Source organism: Carcharhinus amblyrhynchos, chromosome 2, assembly GCF_965287045.1.
Source record: "Carcharhinus amblyrhynchos chromosome 2, sCarAmb.v2.hapA, whole genome shotgun sequence".
NCBI lineage: Eukaryota > Metazoa > Chordata > Chondrichthyes > Carcharhiniformes > Carcharhinidae > Carcharhinus > Carcharhinus amblyrhynchos.
Genome location: NC_137325.1, coordinates 142,971,861 through 142,998,856, shown reverse-complemented (window position 1 = coordinate 142,998,856; position 26,996 = coordinate 142,971,861). Strand labels below are relative to the sequence as shown.

The 26,996-nt window shown below is 48.3% G+C and overlaps 1 protein-coding gene and 1 long non-coding RNA gene across 3 annotated transcripts in view; both read right to left on the bottom strand.

Annotated features, from left to right (window-relative positions):
- Nucleotides 1-8,089, bottom strand: part of acaa1 (acetyl-CoA acyltransferase 1) — a 33,915-nt gene extending 25,826 nt beyond the window's left edge. The window contains exons 1-5 of the mRNA XM_080213620.1: nucleotides 7,635-8,089; nucleotides 6,414-6,507; nucleotides 4,188-4,245; nucleotides 3,310-3,389; nucleotides 1,842-1,884 (exon numbers count right to left, since the gene is read on the bottom strand). Of these exons, the coding sequence (XP_080069746.1) occupies nucleotides 1,842-1,884; nucleotides 3,310-3,389; nucleotides 4,188-4,245; nucleotides 6,414-6,507; nucleotides 7,635-7,814 (455 nt within the window). The 5' untranslated portion in view covers nucleotides 7,815-8,089. The remainder of the gene's footprint in view (nucleotides 1-1,841; nucleotides 1,885-3,309; nucleotides 3,390-4,187; nucleotides 4,246-6,413; nucleotides 6,508-7,634) is intronic.
- A 5,426-nt stretch (nucleotides 8,090-13,515) lies between these two features.
- LOC145359171 (uncharacterized) lies at nucleotides 13,516-26,238 on the bottom strand. 2 transcript variants are annotated; one of them, XR_013889551.1, is made up of 6 exons: nucleotides 24,852-26,238; nucleotides 22,218-22,290; nucleotides 20,902-20,977; nucleotides 16,982-17,056; nucleotides 15,716-15,790; nucleotides 13,516-14,194 (listed from the first exon to the last, which is right to left on the bottom strand). It is a non-coding gene; the product is annotated as an uncharacterized LOC145359171 (long non-coding RNA). The 2 variants fall into 2 exon arrangements; XR_013889552.1 differs by having other exon boundaries at nucleotides 16,986-17,056.
- Between the last annotated feature and the right edge of the window lie 758 nt (nucleotides 26,239-26,996).

The window sequence follows — 26,996 nt, the reverse complement described above, 5'->3', positions numbered from 1 at the left end:
TTCCTCCGGGTGCTCCAGTTTCCTCCCACAGTCCAAAGATGTGCGGGTTGGACGGATTGGCCATGCTAAATTGTTCCTGAGTGTCAGGGGGACTAGCTAGGGTAAATGCATGAGATTACGGGGATTGGGTCTGGGTGGGATTGTGGTTGGTTCAGACTTGATGGGCCGAATGGCCTCCTTCTGCACTGTAGGATTTTATGATTCTATAATTTAAAGAAAAGCTAACAGCAGGCACCAATGCAGAGCAGCAACACCAAATATTAGCAGCTCCTTAAATCATTAAGACCGTACGATATTCTGAGCTGATCAGTCAACACTAAACGGTTAGCCCTGTAGCCTCACAGCGCCAGGGACTGGGGTTCAATTCCAGGCTTGGATCACTGCCTGTGTGGAGTCTGCACATTCTCCCCGTGTCTGCATGGGTTTCCTCCGGGTGCTCCGGTTTCCTCCCACACTCCAAAGATGTACAGGTTAGGTTGATTGGCCATGCTAAATTGCTCCTTAGTGTCCCAGGATGCGTAGGTTAGCAGGGTAAATATGTGGTGTTATGGCAATAGGGCCTGGATGGGATTGTTGCTGGTACAGACACGATGGGCTGAATGGCCTCCTTCTGCACTGTAGGGATTCTATGATTTTATGTAAAGTTGGGCCATGACAGAGGCCTGTGTAGAGCTGGCAGTTTTCCGCCAGCGCAGTGTGGGAGATATTTGTCCCACCAACACACCAGTGAAGACTCAGTACAGTGCAGAATGCCAGCCTGCTTGGGCAATGCCAAGTGAGTTCATTAGTGCCGGACAAAACCCAACAATTCTCCAATCGCAGCGGCTGCTTCCGTGGCTCGCTACTGGAGCCATTCAGCTCAACTCCAATCTCCCCCATCCACCCCCTACATCTGGTCAAATGTCCAGCAGCCAAGTTCATGTGGAAAACAAAACTGAGAAATGGAGAGGAACAGAGAGATCTTGGGGTTCATATCCACAGATCTCTGAAGGTAGCCACTCAAGTGGATAAAGCCGTGAAGAAGGCTTATAGTGTGTTAGTGTTTATTAACAGGGGGTTTGAGTTTAAGAGCTTACGCTGCAACTATACCAGGCATTGGTGAGACCACATTTGGAATATTGTGTGCAGTTCTGGTCACCTCACTATAAGAAGGATGTGGAAGCATTGGAGAGAGTGCAGAGGAGATTTACCAGGATGCTGCCTGGTTTGGAGGGTAGGTCTTATGAGGAAAGGTTGAGGGAGCTGGGGCTTTTCTCTTTAGAGCGGAGGAGGATGAGAGGCGACTTAATAGAGGTTTATAAGATGATGAGGGGGATTGATAGAGTGGACGTGCAGAGACTATTTCCTCCAGTGGATGTAGCTGTCACTAGAAGGCATAACTATAAGGTTCATGGTGGGAGATATAGGAGGGATGTCCGAGGTAGATTCTTCACTCAGAGAGTGGTTGGGGTGTGGAATGGGCTGCCTGCTGTAATAGTGGAGTCGGACACTTTAGGAACTTTCAAGCGGTTATTGGATAGGCACATGGAGCACTCCGGAATGATAGGGAGTGGGATGGCGTGAGCTTGGGTTTGGACATAGCTCCGCACAACATTGAGGGCCGAAGGGCCTGTACTGTTCCATATTCTACAACGGCCATTCAGCCCATCAGTCCCTGCCACGTGACCAACCCCGTCCTAGCAAGGAAACAAGCAGACCGATTGCAGGCGACAAGCTGTACTGGGTCACTGAGGGACGCTGGCAAACCTTCCAACCCGACCCCCAGCGACGGTCACTAATTCTGAGGACCGTGAGGCAGAGGCACCAAGCTGTGAGAACACTCCAGCCAACAGTAAACCTACCCACAAGCCAGACCAATGTCGTAGAAACCATTCCTGATGCCACCTGGGAAGAAACACATTGCTTCAGTCAGTGACACACAAACCCCAAGGAGAGTACATTTTGTTACAAAGCCCCACAATTTATACTCCCCGTGCCTGCCCTTTAACCCTCCAAGTTCATCAAATGCACAGGACATTATTCTGTCTCTGAAAGAACCATCCTGGAACCTGCTACCGACAAGGGCGCTGGAAACAGGGATACGCGAACATACCAGCTAGGAGCAGGAAGAGGCCATTTGGCCCCTCGAGCCTGTTCCCACCACTCATTACAATCCTGGGCGGCACAGTGGTTAGCACTGCTGCCTCTCAACCGCCCTCGGGCAACTGGGGATGGGCAATAAACGCCGGCCAGCCAGCGACACCCATGTCCCACAAATGAATTTTTAAAAACTCATGGTGTTAGAAAAGAAAATGTTTTTCCGCCTCCCCCTCCCAGGATCCTTTGCAAGCAGCTGAATCCCGTGGCCTCTGCTTACTATCATTGAGAACAGTTAACAGAATCTCTACGGTGCAGAAGGCCATTCAGCCTATCAAGTCTGTACCCAGGCCTCATCCCCGTAACCCCACATATTTACCCTGCCAATCCCTCTAACCTGCACATCCCGGGACCCTAAGGGGCAATTTAGCATGGCCAATCCACCTAACCCGCACACATCTTTGGGCAGCACAGTAGCACAGCGGATAGCACTGCTGCTTCACAGCTCCAGGGGCCAGGGTTCGATTCCCGGCTCGGGTGTGGAGATTGCACATTCTCCTCACGTCTGCGTGGGTTTCCTCCGGGTGCTCCAGTTTCCTCCACAGTCCAAAGATGTGCAGGTTAGGTTGATTGGCTGTGCTAAATTGCCCCTTAGTGTCCTGAGATGTGTAGGGTTAGAGGGATTAGTGGGTATAATATATAGGGATGTGGGGGTAGGGCCTGGGTGGGATTACAAAGAACAAAGAGCAACACAGCACGGGAAACAGGCCCTTCGGCCCAACGAGCCCACGCCGCCATTTCAACATTGTGAGTTCCCCACTTCCATCCATGACCCTTGTCTATGCTTATGGCACTCCACATTGGAAACCAGATTGAGGGGATTGTGGTCGGTGCAGACTCGATGGGCCTCTTTCTGCACTGTAGGGTTTCTATGATTCCATGAAACCGGAGGAAACCCACGCAGGTACGGGGAGAACGTGCAGACTCCGCACTGACAGTGACCCGAGCCGGGATTTGAACCCGGGTCCATGGCGCTGCGAGGCAGCAGTGCTGGGCGCTGTGCCACCTGAATGGTGGCTGTATTTCACAAAGCACCTCCGCGGGATGGGGAAACACCACAGAGAGGTAAGGCTGGATTAATGGGGTAACAGTTCTGACACCGCAGGCCGTGCGCAGACAGACCGAGAGTGTTCCTATCCACACAGGACGGCAGCAAGGGGGCAAAGAACTCACCTGAGATATTGATGAAGGCCTGAAGTCCTGAGGAACACTGCCTGTTGACACTGTACACGGGGACCGACTCGGGAATTCCGCTGGCAAGGCAGAGAGGGGAAATGGATTAGACTGACCGGAGAGGGTGAAGGCAATTAGAACAAAGAACAGCACAACACAGGAAACAGGCCCTTCGGCCCTACAAGCCCGTGCCGCCCATTTTAACACTCAGTGAGTGCCTCATTCCAATCCTTCTTCTACCTACAACTCTTGGACTCCACAATAAAGGGGTGCAAATTTAGGGAATTATATGCACGCCAGATTAAGGGAGATCCAATTTAGGGACAATTTGTTAACACCAATCAGCCTAAGAGCACGTTTTTGGGGTGTGGGAGGAAACCGGAGCACCCGGAGAAAACCCACGCAATCACGGGGAGAATGTGCAAACTCCCGCACACATAGACCCAAAGTCGGAGATCTGACCCGGGTCCCTGTAACTGCGCAGCAAACAGTGATAGTCACTGGGCTGTGGTGTTGCCCGTCAGTTGGTCCAGTTTAAGCGTACACTAACGACGTGAAGCACTAGGCAACTCTCGGAGCAACATCCAAGAGCGGCCCTGGCACGACCCACCGCGTGTACGCCCTTTGTTGGCCAACAAGGCGGATCGAATACCCTGTGGATGTAAAAAATAGGAGACATCAATAAACATACAACAGCTTATACAGACATTAATGGAAGATCCCCAATAGCTCCAACATAAGAGACAGGTGAGCCTTAAAATTTGTTGGACGGCCCATAGGAATCTATTAATTCCCAGGAACATCCTGAGGCTCTTGATCCTCAGCTAGAACATTCAAGTAGAATTAGGAGAGAAATGGATCTGAATTGGAGGCAGTACCTCAGGAACTGAGCCACTCTGGCCATCAGCGCTCCAGCCCCCGGCTGCATGACGTTGCCTAGCAGAAGATCAAAAGAACGATTACTGCGACGGCCGTGAAGATTTACAGTTCCCGTCCCCAGTGCTTGAGCTTCAAACTGTCCCACATGGGCCACTGACTATTACTCACAACCCCGCTGCCATTCTGTCTCAGTGCTGCCCTCTGTAGGAGTGTCGGGGGAGAGAGAGAGAGAGAGAGAGAGAGAGGTGAGTGATACACATCCACCCCTGCTCTAGGGGGCACAGGTTCAAGGTGAGAGGGGGAAAGTTTAAGGGAGATGTACGGGGGGAATATTTCACGCAGAGAGTGGTGGGTGCCTGGAACGCGCTGCCAGAGGAGGTGGTGGAAGCAGGCACATTAGCAACATTTAAGAGGCATCTGGATGGGTACATGAATAGGGAGGGAGTAGAGGGATACGGACTGAGTGAGGGCAGGAGGTTTCGTTTTAGTTTAGTTGGGGCATTGTGATCGGCACAGGCTTGGAGGGCCAAAGGGCCTGTTCCCGTGCTGTACTTTTCTCTGTTCTTTACAATGCAGAACCTGCTCTCCTTCGAAGCAATTTCTTTACAACGTACGGTGGCACAATGGTTAGCACTGCTGCCTCACAGCGCCAGGGACCCGGGTTCGATTCCTGGCTTGGGTCACTGTCTGTGAGGAGTCTGCACATTCTCCCCGTGTCTGCGTGGGTTTCCTCTGGGTGCTCCGGTTTCCTCCCACAGTCTGAAAGATATGCTGGTTAGGTGGATTGGCCGTGCTAAACTCCCCCTCAGTGTACCCAAACAGGCGCCGGAGCGTGGCGACTAGGGGGATTTTCACAGTAACTTCATTGCGGTGTTAACGTAAGCCAACTCGTGACACTGATCAATAAAACTAATGTTCCTTGAAAGTGGACAGGGTGGTGAAGGCAGCATTTGACACACTGGCCTTCATCAGTCACAGCAGTGAGTACAGGAGTTGGGACGTTATGTTACAAGACATTGGTAAGGCCACATTTAGAGCACTGCGTATAATTCTGATCACCCTGCTACAGAAAGGATGTTATTAAACTGGAAAGGGAGCAAAAAAACACGATTTACAAGGATGTTACCGGGACTGGAAGGCTTGAATTATAAGGGGAGGCTGGGATTTTTTTTCCCCTGGAGCGTAGGATGATGAGGGGGTGACCTTATAGAGGTTTATAAAATCACCAGGGGCTTGGATAAGGTGAATAGCCAAGGTCTTTTCCCTAGGGTAGGGGGAGTCCAAAACAAGAGGGCATAGGTTTACATTGAAAGGGGGCCTGAGGGGCAACTTTTTCACACAGAGGGTGGTGGAATGAGCTGCCAGAGGAGGTGGTGGAGGCGAGCACAGTCACAACACTTAAAAGACACTTGGACAGGTATATAGATGGGAAGGGTTCAGAGGGATAGGGGCCAAAGGCAGGCAAATGGGATTAGTTCAGATTAGGAAACCTAATCGCCATGGATGATTTGGGCCGAAGGGCCTGTCTCCGTGCTGTATATCTCTCTGTAACCCATTCCAAAAGAAGTAGTCTCCCCCAGTATCACAACAATGTTGAGAGGTATAGATCGGGTGGATCCTCGGAGGCTATTTCCCAGGGCTGAAATGGTCGCTACGAGAGGACACAGGTTTAAGGTGCTGGGGAGCAGGTACAGAGGAGATGTCAGGGGTAAGTTTTTCACTCAGAGGGTGGTGAGTGGAATCGGCTGCCGTCGGTGATGGTGGAGGCGAACTCGCTGGGGCCTTTTAAGAGACTTCTGGATGAGTACATGGGATTTAATGGGATTGGGAGTTACAGATAGGCCTATGGCTTGGTAGGTGTTGATGTGATCGGCGCAACTTGTGGGCCGAAGGGCCTGTTTGTGCTGTCGTGTTCTATGTTCTAACACATATCCCTCGACACAAAAGAGGGATTTATTTTGGTCACTGCACTTACACAATATAAAACCAAAATAAATCCTGGAAATCTGAAACAAAAACAGAAAATGCTGGAAAATCTCAGCGGGTCTGGCAGCGCCTGAGGAGAGGGAATAAAGCCAACCTTGTTCAGAGCTCCACCAGTCGTTTATCTGAGTGGTGCAGTGTGCGAACGAGCTACACTGGAACAAGGAGCTGCACACTCTGTACCTGAAAAATAAAAGGGGCTTTCCAATAGAGGAGGAGGAGAGAGAATAGGTTTCAGTTACCGACACATATGTCCCCGAGTTGGCGAGGATCAAGTCGGACGTCTCTCAACACGGCCACCATTACAGCAGACAGCAGCTCATCTGGTGTTGTGTCCTGTAAGAAGCACAGAAAAGATCAGAGACGGGGCGAGGGGGGGAGGTTAACAGAGAAATCGTGTTAGACAATTCTGACCTCATCCAAATCAACTCAGTGAGAGGAGAGCGTGAAGGGGGTGGGAGTGGGGGGGGTTAGACAGCGAGGGGTTAGAGAGCGAGGGGGTGGGAGTGAGGGGTTAGAGACTGAGGGGGTGGGAATGGGGGTTAGGGACAGAGCAAAGGGAATTGGGCTTATCTGATGGGGGGGAGTGGTGGTGGGTGTTATCTGAGAGGCTGGGGGGTGGGGGCGTTATCTGAGAGGCTGGGGGGTGGGGGCATTATCTGAGAGGCTGGGGGGTGGGGGCATTATCTGAAGGGGTGGGGGATGAGGGCCAGGGTCAGGGGGATGAGGGCCAGGGGGAGAGCAGAAGGAATTGGGATTATCTGAACAGAAACATTTCCAGTTGTCCGAAGTTCAAGATTCTGCACAAACTAGACCAATGGCCAGAATCCAGATGAGATTCTGCTGATTAAAGGTCACAAAATTATTAACTTTTTCACTCCCTTACTTCCCAGTAACCTGACAAACCCCCTTACCCCTTCCTCCGTTCATTCACTTCCAACACACTCCCCTTCTCCTTCTCTTCAAACCCCTTCCACACTCCCCCCTTCTCTCTCTCTCCTTCCACACTCCCCCCTTCTCTCTCTCTCCTTCCACACTCCCCCCTTCTCTCTCTCTCCTTCCACACTCCCCCCTTCTCTCTCTCTCCTTCCACACTCCCCCCTTCTCTCTCTCTCTCTCTCTCTCTCCTTCCACACTCCCCCCTTCTCTCTCTCTCTCCTTCCACACTCCCCCCTTCTCTCTCTCTCTCCTTCCACATTCCCCCCTTCTCTCTCTCTCCTTCCACACTCCCCCCTTCTCTCTCTCTCCTTCCACACTCCCCCCTTCTCTCTCTCTCTCCTTCCACACTCCCCCTTTCTCTCTCTCTCTCTCCTTCCACATTCCCCCCTTCTCTCTCTCTCTTCTTCCACACTCCCCCCTTCTCTCTCTCTCTCTCTCCTTCCACACTCCCCCCTTCTCTCTCTCTCTCTCCTTCCACACTCCCCCCTTCTCTCTCTCCTTCCACACTCCCCCTCTCCTGTTACCTTGAAGCTTCCTCTCTTGGCTTTGCCGATCGCTGTCCTCACTCCGTGAACCACCACCACCTCCTCCTCCTGCTGCTGCTGCTGCGGCCCCCCGGCCACCCCCTGCCTCTGCCCCCGGGGCTGCCGCTGCCCCAAGCCCGGGGGGGACAGGTGGCCGGACAGTAACTGGAGCCGCAGCATCGGAGAGCCGGGGGCAGACTGAGCGACACTGTGCGGGAGAGAGGGCCAGAGAGACTGGGGAGAGAGACAGAGGGAGGGAGAGATAGAGACAGAGAGGGAGAGACTGGGGAGTGGAGAGATTGAAGCAGAGACTGGGGAAGCTGCTGCGCTGGGTATCTGTCTCCTACTCTCTCTCTCTCTTGCTGTCACTATGTGTGTGTGGAGTAGTCTGTGTTTCACTGTATCTGTTTCTGTGTCTCTTCCGACTTTGCTACATGTTCACGTGACAGCTTCTCCAGTCCAACCCCGGAATCAGAGTCAGCACGAATCCGGAAATTGTCCGGAAAATACTCTGTCCTCACAGGTAGACATCCCTGTACATCACTGTCCCCCACACAGACATCCCTGTACATCACTGTCCCCCACACAGAGATCCCTGTACATCACTGTCCCCCACACAGACATCCCTGTACATCACTGTCCCCCACACAGACATCCCTGTCCCCCACACAGATATCCCTGTACATCACTGTCCCCCACACAGATATCCCTGTACATCACTGTCCCCCACACAGACATCCCTGTACATCACTGTCCCCCACACAGACATCCCTGTACATCACTGTCCCCCACACAGACATCCCTGTACATCACTGTCCCCCACACAGAGATCCCTGTACATCACTGTCCCCCACACAGACATCCCTGTACATCACTGTCCCCCACACAGACATCCCTGTACATCACTGTCCCCCACACAGACATCCCTGTACATCACTGTCCCCCACACAGAGATCCCTGTACATCACTGTCCCCCACACAGACATCCCTGTACATCACTGTCCCCCACACAGACATCCCTGTACATCACTGTCCCCCACACAGAGATCCCTGTACATCACTGTCCCCCACACAGACATCCCTGTACATCACTGTCCCCCACACAGACATCCCTGTACATCACTGTCCCCCACACAGACATCCCTGTACATCACTGTCCCCCACACAGAGATCCCTGTACATCACTGTCCCCCACACAGACATCCCTGTACATCACTGTCCCCCACACAGACATCCCTGTCCCCCACACAGATATCCCTGTACATCACTGTCCCCCACACAGATATCCCTGTACATCACTGTCCCCCACACAGACATCCCTGTACATCACTGTCCCCCACACAGACATCCCTGTACATCACTGTCCCCCACACAGACATCCCTGTACATCACTGTCCCCCACACAGAGATCCCTGTACATCACTGTCCCCCACACAGACATCCCTGTACATCACTGTCCCCCACACAGACATCCCTGTACATCACTGTCCCCCACACAGACATCCCTGTACATCACTGTCCCCCACACAGAGATCCCTGTACATCACTGTCCCCCACACAGACATCCCTGTACATCACTGTCCCCCACACAGACATCCCTGTACATCACTGTCCCCCACACAGAGATCCCTGTACATCACTGTCCCCCACACAGACATCCCTGTACATCACTGTCCCCCACACAGACATCCCTGTACATCACTGTCCCCCACACAGACATCCCTGTACATCACTGTCCCCCACACAGACATCCCTGTCCCCCACACAGATATCCCTGTACATCCCTGTCCCCCACACAGATATCCCTGTACATCACTGTCCCCCACACAGACATCCCTGTACATCACTGTCCCCCACACAGACATCCCTGTACATCACTGTCCCCCACACAGACATCCCTGTACATCACTGTCCCCCACACAGACATCCCTGTACATCACTGTCCCCCACACAGACATCCCTGTACATCACTGTCCCCCACACAGACATCCCTGTACATCACTGTCCCCCACACAGACATCCCTGTCCCCCACACAGATATCCCTGTACATCCCTGTCCCCCACACAGATATCCCTGTACATCACTGTCCCCCACACAGACATCCCTGTACATCACTGTCCCCCACACAGACATCCCTGTACATCACTGTCCCCCACACAGACATCCCTGTACATTACTGTCCCCCACATAGATATCCCTGTATGCCACTGTCCCCCACATAGACATCCCTGTACGCCACTGTCCACACACACATATCCCTGTACACCACTGTCCATACACAGATATCCCTGTACGCCACTGTCCACACACATATCCCTGTACGCCACTGTCCACACACACACATATCCCTGTACGCCACTGTCCCCCACACACATATCCCTGTACACCACTGTCCCCCACATAGACATCCCTGTACGCCACTGTCCACACACACATATCCCTGTACGCCACTGTCCACACACATATCCCTGTACGCCACTGTCCACACACACACATATCCCTGTATGCCACTGTCCCCCAGACATCCCTGTCCACCACTGTCCTCCACACAGATATCCCCATACACCACTGTCCCCCACACAGATATCCCTGTACGCCACTGTCCCCCACATAGACATCCCTGTATGCCACTGTCCACACACACATATCCCTGTACACCACTGTCCATACACAGATATCCCTGTACGCCACTGTCCCCCACACACATATCCCTGTACGCCACTGTCCTCCACACAGATATCCCTGTACACCACTGTCCCCCACACAGACATCCCTGTACGCCACTGTCCCCCACATAGACATCCCTGTACGCCACTGTCCACACACACATATCCCTGTACGCCACTGTCCCCCACACAGATATCCCTGTACGCCACTGTCCCCCACACAGATATCCCTGTACGCCACTGTCCCCCACACAGATATCCCTGTACGCCACTGTCCACACACACATATCCCTGTATGCCACTGTCCCCCAGACATCCCTGTCCACCACTGTCCTCCACACAGATATCCCCGTACACCACTGTCCCTGCACAGATATCCCTGTACGACTGTCCAGAGATATTTTTGTACTCCACGGTCCACACACATAGATATACCTGTACACTAGAAGAAACAATCTCTGCATCCAGTCTGTCCAGCCCTGTCAAAATTGTGTGTTTCAATTATATCTCCTCTCATTCTTTTAAACTCCAGGGAATACACTTGATTTATTGTTAAAAGTTTATTTATTAATCACAAGTAAAGCTTACATTAACACTGCAATGAAATTCCCCCAGTCGCTACACTCTGGCACCTGTACGGATCAATGCACCAAACCGGCGCGTCTTTCAGATTGTGGGAGGAAACAGGAGCACCCAGAGGAAACCCACACAGACACAGGGAGAACATGCAAACTCCACACAGGCAGTGACCCAAGCTGGGAATCGAACTATCACATGTATTTATATAGTGGAAAGTACTGTTCCTTGCACTCTACATTAACAGGTACGATGTAGAAAGTGTCAAGAGCTTCATGTTTTTAGGTGTCCAGATCACCCACAACCCATCCTGGATCCCCCGTGCCCCGACACTATAGTTAAGAAAGCCCACCAAGGCCTCGACTTTCTCAGGAGGCTACGGAAATTTGGCATGTCAGCTACAACTCTCACCAACTTTTACAGATGCACTGTAGAAAGCATTCTTTCCGGATGTATCACAGCTTGGTATAGCTCCTGCTCTGCTCAAGAGTGCAAGGAACTACAGAAGGTCATGAACGTAGCCCAATCCATCACGCAAACCAGGCTCCCATCCATGGACTCTGTCTACACTTCCCGCTGCCTCGGCAAAGCAGCCAGCATAATCAAGGACCCCACGCATCCCAGACATTCTTCCATCGCAGAAAAAGATGGAAAAATTTGAGGTCATGTATCAACCTACTCAAGAACAGCTTCTTCCCTGCTGCTGTCACTTTTGAATGGACCTGCCTCACATTAAGTTGATCTTTCTCTACACCCTAGTTATGACTGTGACACTACATTCTGCACTCTTTCCTTCTCTAAGAACAGTATGCTTTGTGTAGCACGAGAAATAATATTCTTCACTGTACATTAATACATGTGACAATAATAAATCAAATCTACACAAAGTACACCATTCATAGAGGAGGGCAGAATGTGGTGTGCTTCCCTTCTTTCCCCATACTTATCTCCAGCTATTGAATCCATCTTCACCACACTCCTCGTGCCTTCCAGACCCTAACGACTCACTGTGTGAAGGTATTCCTCAGTTCACCACTTCTATTGCCAATTACCACAAATGTGTCCTCTTGTTCTACCAATGGGAAATTTCTCCCCGTCTAATTTTATTGTCCTATGTATTAGGATACAGCGATAAGTATTGTTTCTTGCGCACTATATGAAGCGTAGTGTACGTAGGGGAGGAGGTGAGGGTGCAGAATTAGTCACAGCTAGGGTGCTGAAAAAGATCAACTTAGGCCCTACATGATTCTGAACACCTCAATCAAATCTCACCATTTTTTTCCCCCAGCAAAAACACAATCTAACCCAAGATCTTCATCCCAGGACCCATTCCTGTGAATCACTGCCACTCTCGCTTCACATCCTTCTCAATGTACAGCGCACTGCAGTAGACTCTAGCTAAGGCTGAACCAGTGTTTAACTAGGTTTCATATGTTCCTCTACCATGGATCTCTTCATTAATATTCCTTCAGGACATTAGTGTCACAGATTTTGAGTACAGGCTGGGACAGTTACCAGGCCATCTGTATCAATCACATTGACATGGGACTGGAGTTAAGATTGGAATATTTCATTCCATTAAGGAGACAAGTGAACCAGTTGGGGTTTTAAATTATATGGCTATTTATTGAATCTAAATAGGGACATTTTGTTAATTACACAGGGTGTGGGTGAGATCTCAACTGGAACATTGCATAGTTTTAGTCCCCTTACCAAAAAAGGGATGCAATAACATTGGAGACATTCCAAAGAACATTCATTAGCTTGCTTCCTAGTATAAAACAGTTGTCCAATCAAGAGACTATAAAGTCTAGGTCTGTATTCCTTGAAACTCAAGTGAGGGGTGACCTTATTCAAACATACAAGATCCTGAGGAGGGTTTGACAGTGTAGATGGTGAGATGTTTTCACTAGTGGGAGAATCTCCAACAAGGGGGCATAGCTACAAAATAAAGGACCAGTCGTTTAAAACAAGGTTTGCAGAAATTTCTTCTTGCAGAGGGTGGTGAATCTCTGGAATTCTCTGCCCCAAAGGGTAGTGGAGGCTGGATCATTAGATGTATTCAAAGTGGAGATACTTCAACCAAGTTCATTTGAGTGTCACAAGTAGACTTACATTAACACTGCAATGAAGTTACTGTGAAAATCCCCTACTCACCAGTCCAGCACCTGTTCAGGTACACTGAGGGAGAATTTAGCACAGCCAATCCACCTAACCAGCACATCTTCAGACTGTAGGAGGAAACTGGAGCACCAGGAGGAAATCCATGCAGACATGGGGAGAATGTGCAGACTCCAGTGACCCAAGCCTGGAATTGAATCCAGGTCCCTGGTGCTGTGAAGCAGCAGTGCTAACCACTGTGCCAACTGATCTCAGACTGCCACATGAACTTGTGCTCTGGATTTCTAACAAGTCACCAACAGTCTAGATTATTAATTAGCCATTCCATACATCAGCCACCCCAAGCTTGTCTGACCTGTTCCTGCTCAGAAATGTTTTCTTCATAACCACTTAAAACCAGCACCCACAGGGTTGTAAACACCTACTTGCTTAGGGTGTCAGGGGTACCCTGCCTCTCCTTGCTGAGAAGTGTGTGTCCAGGGAGCTGATTGCAGTCTGTGGTTAAGAGGCACAAACACTCCAGTAGAAAATTCAAAGTTTGCTTTATTTGACATGTTTCACATTAAAATCAACAATATCCAATATCTTTAGAGAATCTAATGGTGATGATACATTAGATCATTAATGATCATAGAATCCCTATAGTGCAGGAGGCCATTCAGCCCATCCAGTCTGCACCAACCATAATCCCACCTAGGCTCTACCCCCATGTATTTACCCTAGCTAATCCCCCTGACACTAAGGGGCAATTTAGCACGGCCAATCCACCTAACTTGCACATCGTGGACTGTGGGAGGAAACCCATGCAGACTCCACAGACAGTGACCCAAGCCAGGAATCGAACCCAGATCCCTGGTGCTGCGAAGCAACAGTGCTAACTCACTGTGTCACCCTTTTCTGCAGTGTTCTTCTGTCTGCTGGACCTAATGTTTCCAGTTTTGATAGAAGCGATAAACTTGATGTGAACTGTTTCTTGCTCGAGATGCCCTTCTGAGCTGCTGAGTAGTTCCAGTTCTGCTTCATCTTTTTCAGCTTCAGGATACAATCTCTGGTTCCTAATTTCCCAGCTGACATTCCCCCCCAACATCAGCCTGACACTTGAGCACATCTCTTGCCATTCCTCTACTTGCGCCCAGAGGTGGGCTCATACTCTGGATGCGAACGTTCTTCCATTATATTCTCCAAGTCCGATGATGCTGTGTGAAATATTCCAGAATCAGTACAACTACAACCAGCGAAGGGCTAGATGACCTACTCCTGCTTCTTATGTTCTTAGCAACAGAAGGATAAAATAAATGTGCAACCTGACAATGGGGGGGATATCTGAAGGAGACTCAAAAAAAACAAGCTGCAAAAACTAACCCACCACAGCAGATCAGAGCTTGGTTTATGGAATGCATTCACAATCCACAGTCAAGTTATAGCTCATGAAATAAAAAGGGACAGCTGCAATGTCAATACAAAATGGCTGAACAGCAGGAAGCAGATTGTAACATTCACTAGATATTTTTCAGGCTGGAGGAAGGATGATAGGAAGATGGGCAGAAGGGCATGTTGTGGAGAGGATATTTACCATTCTGCACAAGGGTAGAGAGAGTGAGTGACTGGGAAAAATTCTGGCAAATGGAATTTAACATGGGGAAGTGTGAAGGTCATGCACTTCCCAAGGAGATTATCTAAACAGACTGCAGGTGAGTGAAGTAGAGGGATCTACGTGTTCTTGTGCATGAATTGCAAAAAGCTAACAAACAGGTCCAACAAGTAATTGAGGCAAATGGCATTTTGGTCTTTATTGCAAAGGGGTTAGAGTTTAAAAATAGGGACATTTTGTTAATTATACAGGGTGTGGGTGAGACCTCAACTGGAACATGCATAGTTTTAGTCCCCTTACCGAAAAAGGGATATAACATTGCAGACAGTCCAAAGAACATTCATTAGCTTGCTTCCTGGTATAAAACAGTTGTCCGATCAAGAGAGACTATAAAGTCTGGGTCTGTATTCCTTGAAACTCAACAGTGAGGGGTGACCTTATTCAAACATACAACGATCTGAGGAGGGTTTGACAGTGTAGATGGTGAGATGTTTTCACTAGTGGGAGAATCTCCAACAAGGGGGCATAGCTACAAAATAAAGGACCAGTCGTTTAAAACGAGGTTTGCAGAAATTTCTTCTTGCAGAGGGTGGTGAATCTCTGCCCCAAAGGGTGGTGGAGGCTGGATCATTAGATGTATTCAAAGTGGAGATGGATAAATATTTGATAGATTGAGGAAGAGGGCTGTGGGAATGGCGCAGAAAAGGTGTTGAGGCCAGCATAGATTAGCTGTGGTCATATTAATGGCAGGGCAGGCATGAAGGGGCTGGTGGCCCACTCGGAAAAGGGCTGTAGGGAGAACAGAAATGTAGAGCTGAAACCCAAGGCCAGCCATGATCATACGGAATGGCAGAGCAAGCTTTACTGGCCACATGCTCTGCTCCTACTTTGAGTCTGTGGGAGCTCCAGCGTTGGATTTACACAGCAGTCTCAGGGGACACAGAAACAGACATCTCAAACTATGAAGGGTGTCACTGAAACCCAACCATCCCAACAGGAATGGCTGGGGTTCAGTGTACCTGGTTATAACATTCCTCATATGGACCTTCTCTATCCCCACTCCCCTGCTGCATAAAGCCCTCCAGGGGATTGGAATAAATGTAGCCAAAAATGATTGAATACAAACCTGCCATTTCCTTCTGACTGTAGGTGCGAAATGCCACAAAATCAGTCAATGCAGCCGGCTCCACTATAGCTAACCCTGTAACAGTGCAATTTATAAATGGGTAAAAACAGAATATTAAAGCTCTTAGTAGATATAAAACAGCAGGATGGTGTATGAGGTTTTATAAGCCTTGTTCTTTAAACCGAACAAGGCCTCAGACTACACTCCTCAGCAATGATATAGCAAGTACTCGGAAGAGAGAGCTCACACACAGAGCTGTTCGACTGTGACTTGCAGCAAAAATACAGCTGATTCATCCTGGCAGGAATGTACAACCAATCAGGGTCGAGAGTTGGTAGCCAGACAGCCAATCCACAAGGGCGGCCAATACAAACCCACTGCTCCAGGCAGAACCAACCAATGAATGCAAAGGACAAGAACCCAGATGGCCAATTGATGTACTGGGCAGGAACACAGGCAGCCAATGAATGGAAAGGACAGGAATTCAGGCCACTGGGTGGGCAGTGTTCTTCCCAGGTAGAACCAGCCAATCTATGAGGGACACAGTCAATTGTAAATGGTGGTTGGTGTCCAATCACAGCACCTCTCCACACTGGACCCCAGTCAGCCAACCCACTGACACCTTATAGCAAAGATCACAAAATTGGTCCACAGGATGAGGGGCAGGGTTATCCTATGAGGGACCAAAATAAATGCAAAAGTAAAAGTAAGAGACAATCACATTGAAACATAGGGTTTGGAAGAGGCTTGTTGGGGTAGACAATTTCTATCCACTGGCTGGTGAATCTTAAATACAGGGGGCACAGTCTCAGGGCGATCACTCATAATTGAGGAGACATTGTTCACTCAAAGGACTGCAGATCGTCAAGATTTCTCCACCACAGATGGTTGTGGATGTTTCACCGTTGAAACTATTTAAGGTTTTTTGGTTTCAGGGAATCAAGCTGCAGGAATGTAGAGCTGAAACCCAAAGCCAGCCACAATTACACTGAATGGCAGAGCAAGCTTTACTGGTCATATGCTCCACTCCTACTTTGAGTCTGCAGGAGCTGCTGTGCTGAGTTTACACAGCAGTCTTAGGGGACAAAGACAAAGACATCTCAAAACTACAAAGGACATCACAAACCCAACCATCCCACCAAGAGACTTGTACCTGCTTCTAACATTCCACAGATAGCTTGGAAATGGACCAGCTCACCCCCACCTGTCACATAAAGCCCTCTAGGGGATTGGAATAAATGTAGCCAAAAGTGATTGAATACAAACCCACTATTTCCTTCGACTGTAGGTGTCAAACATCCACAAAACCAGTCATTGCAGCTGGCTCCATTGTAGCTAACCCTGTAACAGTGCAATTTATAAATTAAAATGGGTAAAAACAACAAAGCTCTCAGTAGGTATAAAACAGCAGGATGATGTATGAAGGCTCCTATACCCCTTGTTCTTTAAACCGAACAAGGCCTCAAACACCTTAACATTAATATAGCAAGTATTTGGAAGAGACAGCTCACACACAGAGCTGTTCAGCTGTCACTTGCATCAAAAATACAGCTCATTCATCCTGGCAGGAATATACAATCAACCAATCAGGGTAGAGAGAGGGTATCCAGACAACCAATCCGCAAGAGTGGCCAGTATCCAACCCGCCAATGAGCCCACTGCTCTGGGAAGTGCCAACCAATGGGTGCAAAGGGCAGGAACCAAGACAGCCAATTGATGTACTGGGCAGGAACACAGGCAGCCAATGAATGGAAAGGACAGGAATTCAGGCCACTGGGTGGGCAGTGTTCTTCCCAGGTAGAACCAGCCAATCTGTGAGGGACACAGTCAATTGTAAATGGTGGTTGGTGTCCAATCACAGCACCTCTCCACACTGGACCCCAGTCAGCCAACCCACTGACACTTTACAGCAAAGATCACAAAATTGGTCCACGGGATGAGGGGCAGGGTTATCCTATGAGGAGGGACCAAGAAAATAAGTGCAAACGTAAGAGACAATCACATTGAAACATAGGGTTTGGAAGAGGCTTGCTGGGGTAGACAATTTCTATCCACTGGCTGGTGAATCTTAAACACAGGGGGCACAGTCTCAGGGCAATCACTCACGATTGAGGAGACATTGTTCACTCAAAGGACTGCAGATCGTCAAGATTTCTCTACCACAGATGGTTGTGGATGTTTCAGTTGAAACTATTAAGGTTTTTTGGTTTCAGGGAATCAAGCTGCAGGAATATAGAGCTGAAACCCAAAGCCAACCACAATTACACTGAATGGCAGAGCAAGCTTTACTGGTCATATGCTCTACTCCTACTGAGTCTGCAGGAGCTGCTGTGCTGGGTTTACACGGCAGTCTCAGGGGACAAAGACAAATGATATGGAGCCAAGGAGCAGAGGGTGGAATTGTTGTGGGTGGAGATTAGGAACAGCAAAGGGAGGAAGACGCTGGTGGGTGTCGTCCATAGGCCCCCAAATAATGATCTGGAGGTGGGGCGGGCTGTTAACGCGCAAATAAGTGCAGCGTGCAGGAATGGGACGGCAGTAGTTATGGGGGATTTCAATCTGCATATTGATTGGTCGACCCATGTTGGACGAGGTGGGCTCGAGGAGCTCTTGGAATGCTGCCGGGATAATTTCCTGGAACAGTGTGTGTTGGAGCCGATGAGGGAGCGAGCTATCTTGGATCTGGTGGTATGTAATGAGGCGGGTAGAATTAGGGACCTTGTGGTGAAGGATCCTCTTGGGGAGAGTGATCATTGTACGGAGGAATTTCTGGTGCAGATGGAGGAGGAGAAAGTGGGTTCCCAGACATGTGTCCTCTGTTTGAATAGAGGGGAGTACAGTAGGATGAGAGAAGAATTGGCAAATGTGGACTGGGGGAGCGTGTTGGAGGGAGGGTCTGTTGAGGAGCAGTGGAGGATCTTTAAGGAGATCTTTCTTGGTGCTCAGTGGAAATTTATTCCGATGGTCAAAAAGGACAGTAAGAAGAGAGGTAATAAGCCGTGGATAACGAAGGAGGTGAAGGAAAGTGTTAAATTAAAAGCGGAGGAATTTAGAGTAGCTAAGAGTAGTGGGTGAGAAGAGGATTGGGAGAGGTTTAAATGTCAACAAAGATTGACAAAGAAGTTGATAAAGAAGGGTACGAGAAACTATGAAGCTGGGCTAGCGCTTAATATAAAAAAGGATAGCAAGAGTTTTTATAAATATATAAAAAGGAAGAGGCTGGCTAGGGTGAATGTTGGTCCTTTAGAGGATGAGAAAGGGGACCTAGTGGTAGGGGATGAGGATATGGCTAAGGTATTGAATAACTTTTTTGTTTGTCTTCACGGAGGAGGATGTGAATAATTTGCCAAGTGTTAGCGATGGAAAGGTGGTAGGACTGGAGGGTCTTAATGACATTACTGTTACTAGAGAGGCGGTGCTCGACAGACTGGAGGGGCTGATTGTGGACAAGTCCCCAGGGCCGGATGGAATGCATCTGAGGGTTCTGAAAGAAATGGCGGAGGTGATAGTGGATGCCTTGGTGGTTATTTTCCAGACTTTGCTGGATTCCAGGGAAGTGCCAGAAGATTGGAAAACGGCTAATGTTACGCCGTTGTTTAAGAAGGGTGCCAGGCAAAAGGCAGGGAATTATAGGCCGGTTAGTTTAACGTCTGTGGTAGGTAAAATGTTAGAATCTGTCATTAAGGAGGAAATTGCAAGGCATCTTGAAGGGAATTGCTTGATAGAGCAGATGCAGCACGGTTTCATTAAAGGGAAGTCGTGTCTGATAAATTTACTGGAGTTCTATGAGGATGTGTCTAGGACAGTGGATAGAGGAGAGCCGGTGGATGTGGTCTTTCTAGATTTTCAGAAGGCGTTTGACAAAGTACCTCACAAGAGGTTATTGCAGAAGGTCAAGGGACATGGAGTTGGGGGTAGGGTGTTAGCGTGGATAGAGGATTGGTTGTCAAATAGGAGGCAGAGTGGGGGTCAATAAGTGCTATTCGAATTGGCGGATGGTGACTAGTGGAGTGCCCCAGGGGTCGGTGCCAGGGCCTCAGCTTTTTACCATTTATATAGATGATCTGGAGGAGGGAACCGAGTGTAGGGTGTCGAAATTTGCTGATGACACCAAGATTGGGGGAACGGCAAATTGTGCAGAGGTTGTGGAGAGTTTGCAGAAGGATCTAGATAGGCTGGGCGAATGGGCCAGAAAATGGCAACAAGAATTTAATGTTGGCAAGTGTGAGGTGGTCCACTTTGGTAGGAAGAATGGTAGGAAGGACTATTACTTACGGGGCGAAAAACTGCAGCAGGCGACAGTGCAGAGGGACCTCGGGGTCCTTGTGCATGAGTCGCAAAAACCCAGCTTGCAGGTGGTCAGGAAGGCAAATGGGATGCTGGCCTTCATAGCGAGGGTGATTGAATATAAAAGTAGGGAGGTCTTGCTGCAGCTGTATAGGGCATTGGTGAGGCCACAGCTGGAGTACTGTGCAGTTTGGGCACCGCACCTGTGCAAAGATATTTTGGCCTTGGAGGGAGTGCAGAGGAGGTTTACTAGGCTGATACCGGAGTTGAGCTATGAGGAGAGGCTGAATAAACTGGGCTTGTACTCGTTAGAGTTTAGAAGAATGAGGGGAGATCTCATTGAGACGTATAAGATGATGAATGGGATGGATAGGATAGAGGTGGAGAGACTCTTCCCGCTCAAAAAAGACAGTAGGACTAGGGGGCACAGCCTCAAGATAAAGGGGGGGCGATTTAGAACGGAGTTGAGGAGGAACTTCTTCACTCAAAGGGTGGTGAATCTCTGGAATTCTCTGCCCGTTGAAGTAGTGGAGGCTGCCTCGCTAAATATTTTTAAGACGCGGGTTGATGGGTTTTTGATGAGAGGGGATTAAGGGTTATGGGGAGAGGGCGGGAAAGTGGAACTGAGCAGCGACAGATCAGCCATGATCTTATTGAATGGCAGGGCAGGCTCGAAGGGCTAGATGGCCTACTCCTGCTCCTATTTCTTATGTTATGTTCAAATAGACATCTCAAAACTATGAAGGATGTCACTGAAACCCAACCATCCCACCAAGAGACTTGTACATGCTTCTAACATTCCACAGATAGCTTGGAAATGGACCAGCTCACCCCCACCTGTCACATAAAGCCCTCTAGGGGATTGGAATAAATGTAGCCAAAAGTGATTGAATACAAACCCACTATTTCCTTCTGACTGTAGGTGTCAAACATCCACAAAACCAGTCATTGCAGCTGGCTCCATTGTAGCTAACCCTGTAACAGTGCAATTTATAAATTATAAATGGGTAAAAACAACATTAAAGCTCCAGTAGGTATAAAACAGCAGGATGATGTATGAAGGCTCCGATACCCCTTGTTCTTTAAACTGAACAAGGCCTCGAACACCTCAACATTAATATAGCAAGTATTTAGAAGAGACAGCTCACACACAGAGCTGTTCAGCTGTCACTTGCATCAAAAATACAGCTGATTCATCCTGGCAGGAATGTACAATCAACCAATCAGGGTAGAGAGAGGGTAGCCAGACAGCAAATCCACAAGAGTGGCCAGTATCCAACCAGTTAATGAGCCCACTGCTCTGGGAAGTGCCAACCAATGGGTGCAAAGGGCAGGAACCAAGACAGCCAATTGATGTACTGGGCAGGAACACAGGCAGCCAATGAATGGAAAGGACAGGAATTCAGGCCACTGGGTGGGCAGTGTTCTTCCCAGGTAGAACCAGCCAATCTGTGAGGGACACAGTCAATTGTAAATGGTGGTTGGTGTCCAATCACAGCACCTCTCCACACTGGACCCCAGTCAGCCAACCCACTGACACTTTACAGCAAAGATCACAAAACTGGTCCATGGAATGAGGTAGTGGTCCTATAATGGAGTGGGAATGTCCTATGATGAGGGGGCTGAGGAAATAAGACCATATTTTCCAAACACAAGAAATGATCTAATTGAAACATAGGCTTGCTGGGGTAGACAATTCCTATCCACTGGCTGGTGAATCTTAAACACAGGGGGCACAGTTTCAGTGCAACAGGGCGATCACTCATGACTAAGACATTGTCAACTCAAAGGACAGCAGATTGTCAAGATCTACCTCAGATGGTTGTGGATGTTTCACAGTTGAATATATTTAAGGTTTTTTGGTTTCAGGGAATCAAGCTGCAGGGAGAGCAGGAATGTAGAGCTGAAACCCAAGACCAGCCACAATCAGTGAATGGCAGAACAAGCTTTATTGGTTACATGCTGTACTCCTACTTTTGCATTTGCAAGAGTTCCTGTGTTGGGTTTACACAGCAGTCTCAGAGGACAGACAAACAGACATCTCAAAGTATGAAGGCTGTCACAAACTCAGCCATCCCACCAAGGGAATTATGCCACGTGTACCTGGTTATAACATTCCGGACAGCTCGGAAATGGACCAGCTCACCTCCACCTGTTGCATAAAGCCCTCCAGGGGATTGGAATAAAAGTGGATAAAATGATTCCGAATACAAACCTGCCATTTCCTTCTGACCGGTGTGAAACATCCACCAAATCAATCGTTGCAGCTGGCTCCATTGTAGCTAACCCTGTAACAGCACAATTTATAATTATAAATGGATAAAAACAGAACATTAAAGCTCTTGGTAGATATAAAACAGCAGGATGATGTATGAGGTTCCTATCAACCTTGTTTTTTAAACTGAAGAAGGTCTCAAACTAACCTGTCAGCATTAATATAGCGTTAGGAAGAGACAGCTTACACAGCTGTCCAACTGTGACTGGCATCAAAAATACAAACTAATTCATTCTGGTGGGAATGTACAATCAGGGTTGAGACTGGGTAACCAGACAGCCAATCCGCAACAGCAGCCAGTATCCAGCTAGCCAATATGAAACCACCTCTCCAGGCAGGGCCAACCAATAGACATAAGGGGCAGGAATCCAGACAACCAATCAACATAATGGTCAATGAATGGAAAGGGCAGGAATCTAGGCCAATGTATGGGCAGTATCCTTCCCAGGGATAACCAGCCAATCCATGAGGAAAGGGACACAATCAACTGTAACTGGCAACTGGTGTCCATTCACACAGCACTCCTCCACACCAGGCCCCACTCAGCCAATCAACACTGCCACCCAGACTGATATCTAATGCCAGCTTAGATGTTTGCTAGAAGCATAACAAAACGCCTTTTTGAATTTGGTGCATCAGTTGCTGCTTAATGTATGATGTTGCTTTTGTTGCAGTAAGTCATGGGAAGTAAGATCCTCCATTTAAGCTGGTCCTTTCAATCATCCCAATAGCCAAATGGGGACACATTCTAAGCGTTAAAAGGAACGTCAACACTGCTCTCATCAAAACTTTAAAAAACCAATCTCAGGACAGAATGGTCTCAGTGCTTTCCAATACTTGCTAGTGGGAATTTCTTTGTTGCTATCTGCATGCCAGACAACAGTTAGACATGGCCTCCATCACTTGACCCTATAGTGCCACCCAATTACCCAACATTCAAGTAGTGCATGGACTGGGAGCAAAAGAGGGGGAGCAGAATTTTCTGCAAACAAGGGGCAGGCCAAAGCCATGGTCTTCAGAGCCTGAACCCTCACTCCTCCTGCAGCTTCCTCTGTGGCAATAACATTAAATTGAAATTTAAATGGGTGGGGTGGGGTCACTGGCTAGACCAGCATTTATTGCTCACCAATTGCCTTCAAGAACAAAGTCATAAACCACCTTCTTGAACCACTAAAATTCTTGAAGGGTAGGTACATCCACAGTGCTGGTAGGGAGGCAGTTCCAGGATTCTGACCAGTGACAGTAATGATATACAAACGAGTTGGAGGGGAAACTTCCAGGTAGAGGTGTTCTCTGGTATCCGTTGCTCATTGATCTAAATGTAGTATTTGGGATTGGATACAGAGAGGACATGCCTCTTCTCTTGCTCTGCCTCTTCTCACTCAACTTGCACCCAACCCTCATCACCCTTTGCAATGCTTTGCCCTAATCTGGTCGTCTTGTCCCCTGGGCCTTTTCCTTTTTTTGTATTGCTGATGCTAGTTTTTTTTGGTGGGGGTGCTGGTCAGAATAACTGAAGGAAGAGGGTAGTGGGTGTATGGGTTTGGAAGATGGTGAATTCTTACAGTGCATCTTATAGATGGTACGGGTCTGGCACTGATCCTATCAGAGGTGGAGGACTGAGTGTTTCTGGATGGGGCAGCAATCAAATTGGACAGCTCTCTCCTGGATGGCAAACTTAAATGTTGTTGAAACTGCACTCATCCAGGCAAACAGAAAGAGCTCCCAACTCGTCCTGTAGATGGATGACAGGGAGCCAGGAAGCAAGTTACCCCCTACAGGATGCTTAAGTCCGACTTGCACTGGTTGCCACAATATTTATATAGCTGGTCAATGATTATTTTATTATGAGAATAGAGGAAGCGGAGGGTATTTTCCAGACAAGTCTTTCGGGTCAACAAATTGGGGGGAGGTTGATAGTGGGGGATTTAGCAATGCTAATGCCATTGAATATCAAGGGGCAATGATTAATCCTCTAGTTAGAGATGTTATTGCCTACCACTTGTATGGCATGAATGTTACTTGTCAGCCCAAACCTGGGTATTGTCCAGTCATGCTGCATTTGTACATGAGCTGCTTCAGTATCTACAGAACTGAAGAGAAATGAATATACCAACAATGAAGGATGTAATTGAAGCCCAAACATTCCACCAGGGAACCTGTAGCAAATGTACCTGGTTATAACACTCCCCAAACAGCATGAAATGGACCAGCATGTCCCCGAATTAGTAAAATCTCCCAAGGGATCAGAAAGTTTCAAGTTTACTTATTAGTGTCACAAAGTAGGCTTACATTAACACTGCAATTAAGTTACTATGAAAATCCCCTAGTTGCCACACTCTAGCACCTGTTCAGGCACACAGAATTTAGCATGGCCAATCCACCGAACCAGCACATCTTTCAGACTATGCGAGGACACCAGAGCACCTGCTAGAAACCCAGACACGGTGAGAACGTGCAAACTCGATAGTGACCCAAGCAGGGAATTGAACCCAGATCCCAGGCACTGAGGCAGCAATGCAAACTAGTGTGCCATGGTGGAATCAATGTAGCCAAAAATGATCGAATACAAACCTGCCAATTCCTTCTGACCATAGGTGTAAAACATCCACAAAATCAGCCATTGCAGCTAACCCTGTAAGTGCAATTTATAAATGGGTAACTGAACATTAAAACTCAGATAGAAAGCACAGCAGGGTGATTGTATGAAGGTTCTGTAAACCTTGTTCTTTAAACTGAATAAGATCCCAAACTAACTCCTCAGCATTAATATAGCAAGTGTTCAGAAGAGACAGCTCAGAGCTGTCCAGCTGAGACTTGCATCAAAAATACAGCTATTCATTCATGTACAATCAACTAATCAGGGTAGAGACTGATTGTGAGTAACCAGACAGCCAATCCAGAGGGAAGAACTGAGGAAGATCAATATTAGTAGGGAAATCGTGGTGGGAAAATTGGTGGGGTTGAAGGCAGATAAATCCCCAGGGCCTGATAATCTACATCCCAAAGTACTAAGGAAGTGGCTCTAGAAATAGTGGATGCATTGATGGTCGTCTTCCAGGATTCTACTGATCTGGAACAGTCCCTGCAGATTGGAGTGTAGCAAATGTCACTCCAATATTCAAAAAGGGAAACAGAAAGAAAACAACTATAGACTAGTAAGTTTAACATTGGTGGTGGGGAAGTTCTCAAATCCATTATCAAAGACTTTATAGTAAAACATTTAGAAAGCAGTGGTAGGATCAGACAGCATAGATTTATGAAGAGGAAATCATGCTCGACAAATCTGTTCGAATTCTTTGAAGAGGTAACTAGTAGAGTTGACAAGGGGGAGACAGTCAATGTGGCATACTTGGACTTTCAGAAAGCATTGACAAATTCCCACACGAGATTATGCACATGGTGATTGGGGGAAGTGTATTAAGATGGATAGAAAACAGAAGGAATGGATGCTTTTTAAATTGGCAGGCAGTAACTAGTTGGGTGCCACAAGGATCCCTGCTGGCACCCCAGCTATTCACAATATGTATTAATGATTTGGATGAGGGGACAAAATGTAACAAAAGGTTTAGAAATGACACCAAATTGGGTGAACTGTAACGAGGATGCAGAGATCCGTTCAGAATGATCTGGTCAGGTTGGGTGAGTAAACTAATCAATGGCAGGTGCTATGTAATTTGGATAAGTGATAGGTTATTCACTTTGGAAGCAAAATCAAAGGCAGCAGATCACTACCAGAATGGCTGTCAATTGGGAGGGGAGTATACAGAGGGACTTGGGTGTCCTTCTGCACCAGTCGCTGAAGGTAAATGTGCAGGGGCAGCAGCCAGTAAAGAAGGCAAATGGTATGTTAGCCTTCATTGAGGGGTTTCAAACACAGGAGCAGGGATGTGTTACAATTACACAGGGTCTTAGTGAGACCACGTCTGGAATAGTGTGTGAAGTTTTGGTCTCCGTTTCTGAAGACGACTGTTCTTGCTCTCAGGGGGAGTGCAGTGAAGGTTTAGCAGGGTGATTCCAGGGATGGTGGGACTGGAGGAAGAGACATTGACTAGGTTTGGATTGTTTTTGCTAGAGTTCAGACAAATGATAGGGGATCTCAGACTTAAAATGTTAACAGGACTAGACAGGGTAGATGCAGGGAGTCCAGAACCAGGTGTCACAGTCTGAGGATGTGGGATTGACCATTTAGGATGGTGGTGAGGAGACATTTCTTCACCTAAAGAGAGGAGAGCCTGTGGAATTCGTTACCGTAGGAAGTAGATGCCAAAATACTGAATGTATTCAAGCGGCAGCTAGATATAGCACTTGGGGTGAATGGGATCAAAGTTAATGGTGAGAAAGCAGGATTGGGCTATCGAGTTGGACGATCAGCCATAAGAGTGATGAACGGTGAAGAACGTTTGAAGGGCCGCATAGCGGCCTCCTGCTCCGATCGTCAATCTGTAATGGCGCTACGCGCGCGCGCGGAGCCAGCGCAAGCCAATCAGCGCCCAACACGTGAGGGACAGCAGTAGCCAATCAGCTCTCAGCGCGGGACGCAGCCAATCGGGGCGCAGCGCGGGAGCTACCCACTCAGCCAATCAGCTCCCAACGCCGGCAGCCAGCCAATCAGCGCTCAGCTCGGGGACGAAGGGGGGTTTTTTTTCGCGATCAGCAAATGGGGCGGGTAGTCGTAGTAAAAAGACTGCCCCTCGAAAGCTTATGAGTATTATCAAA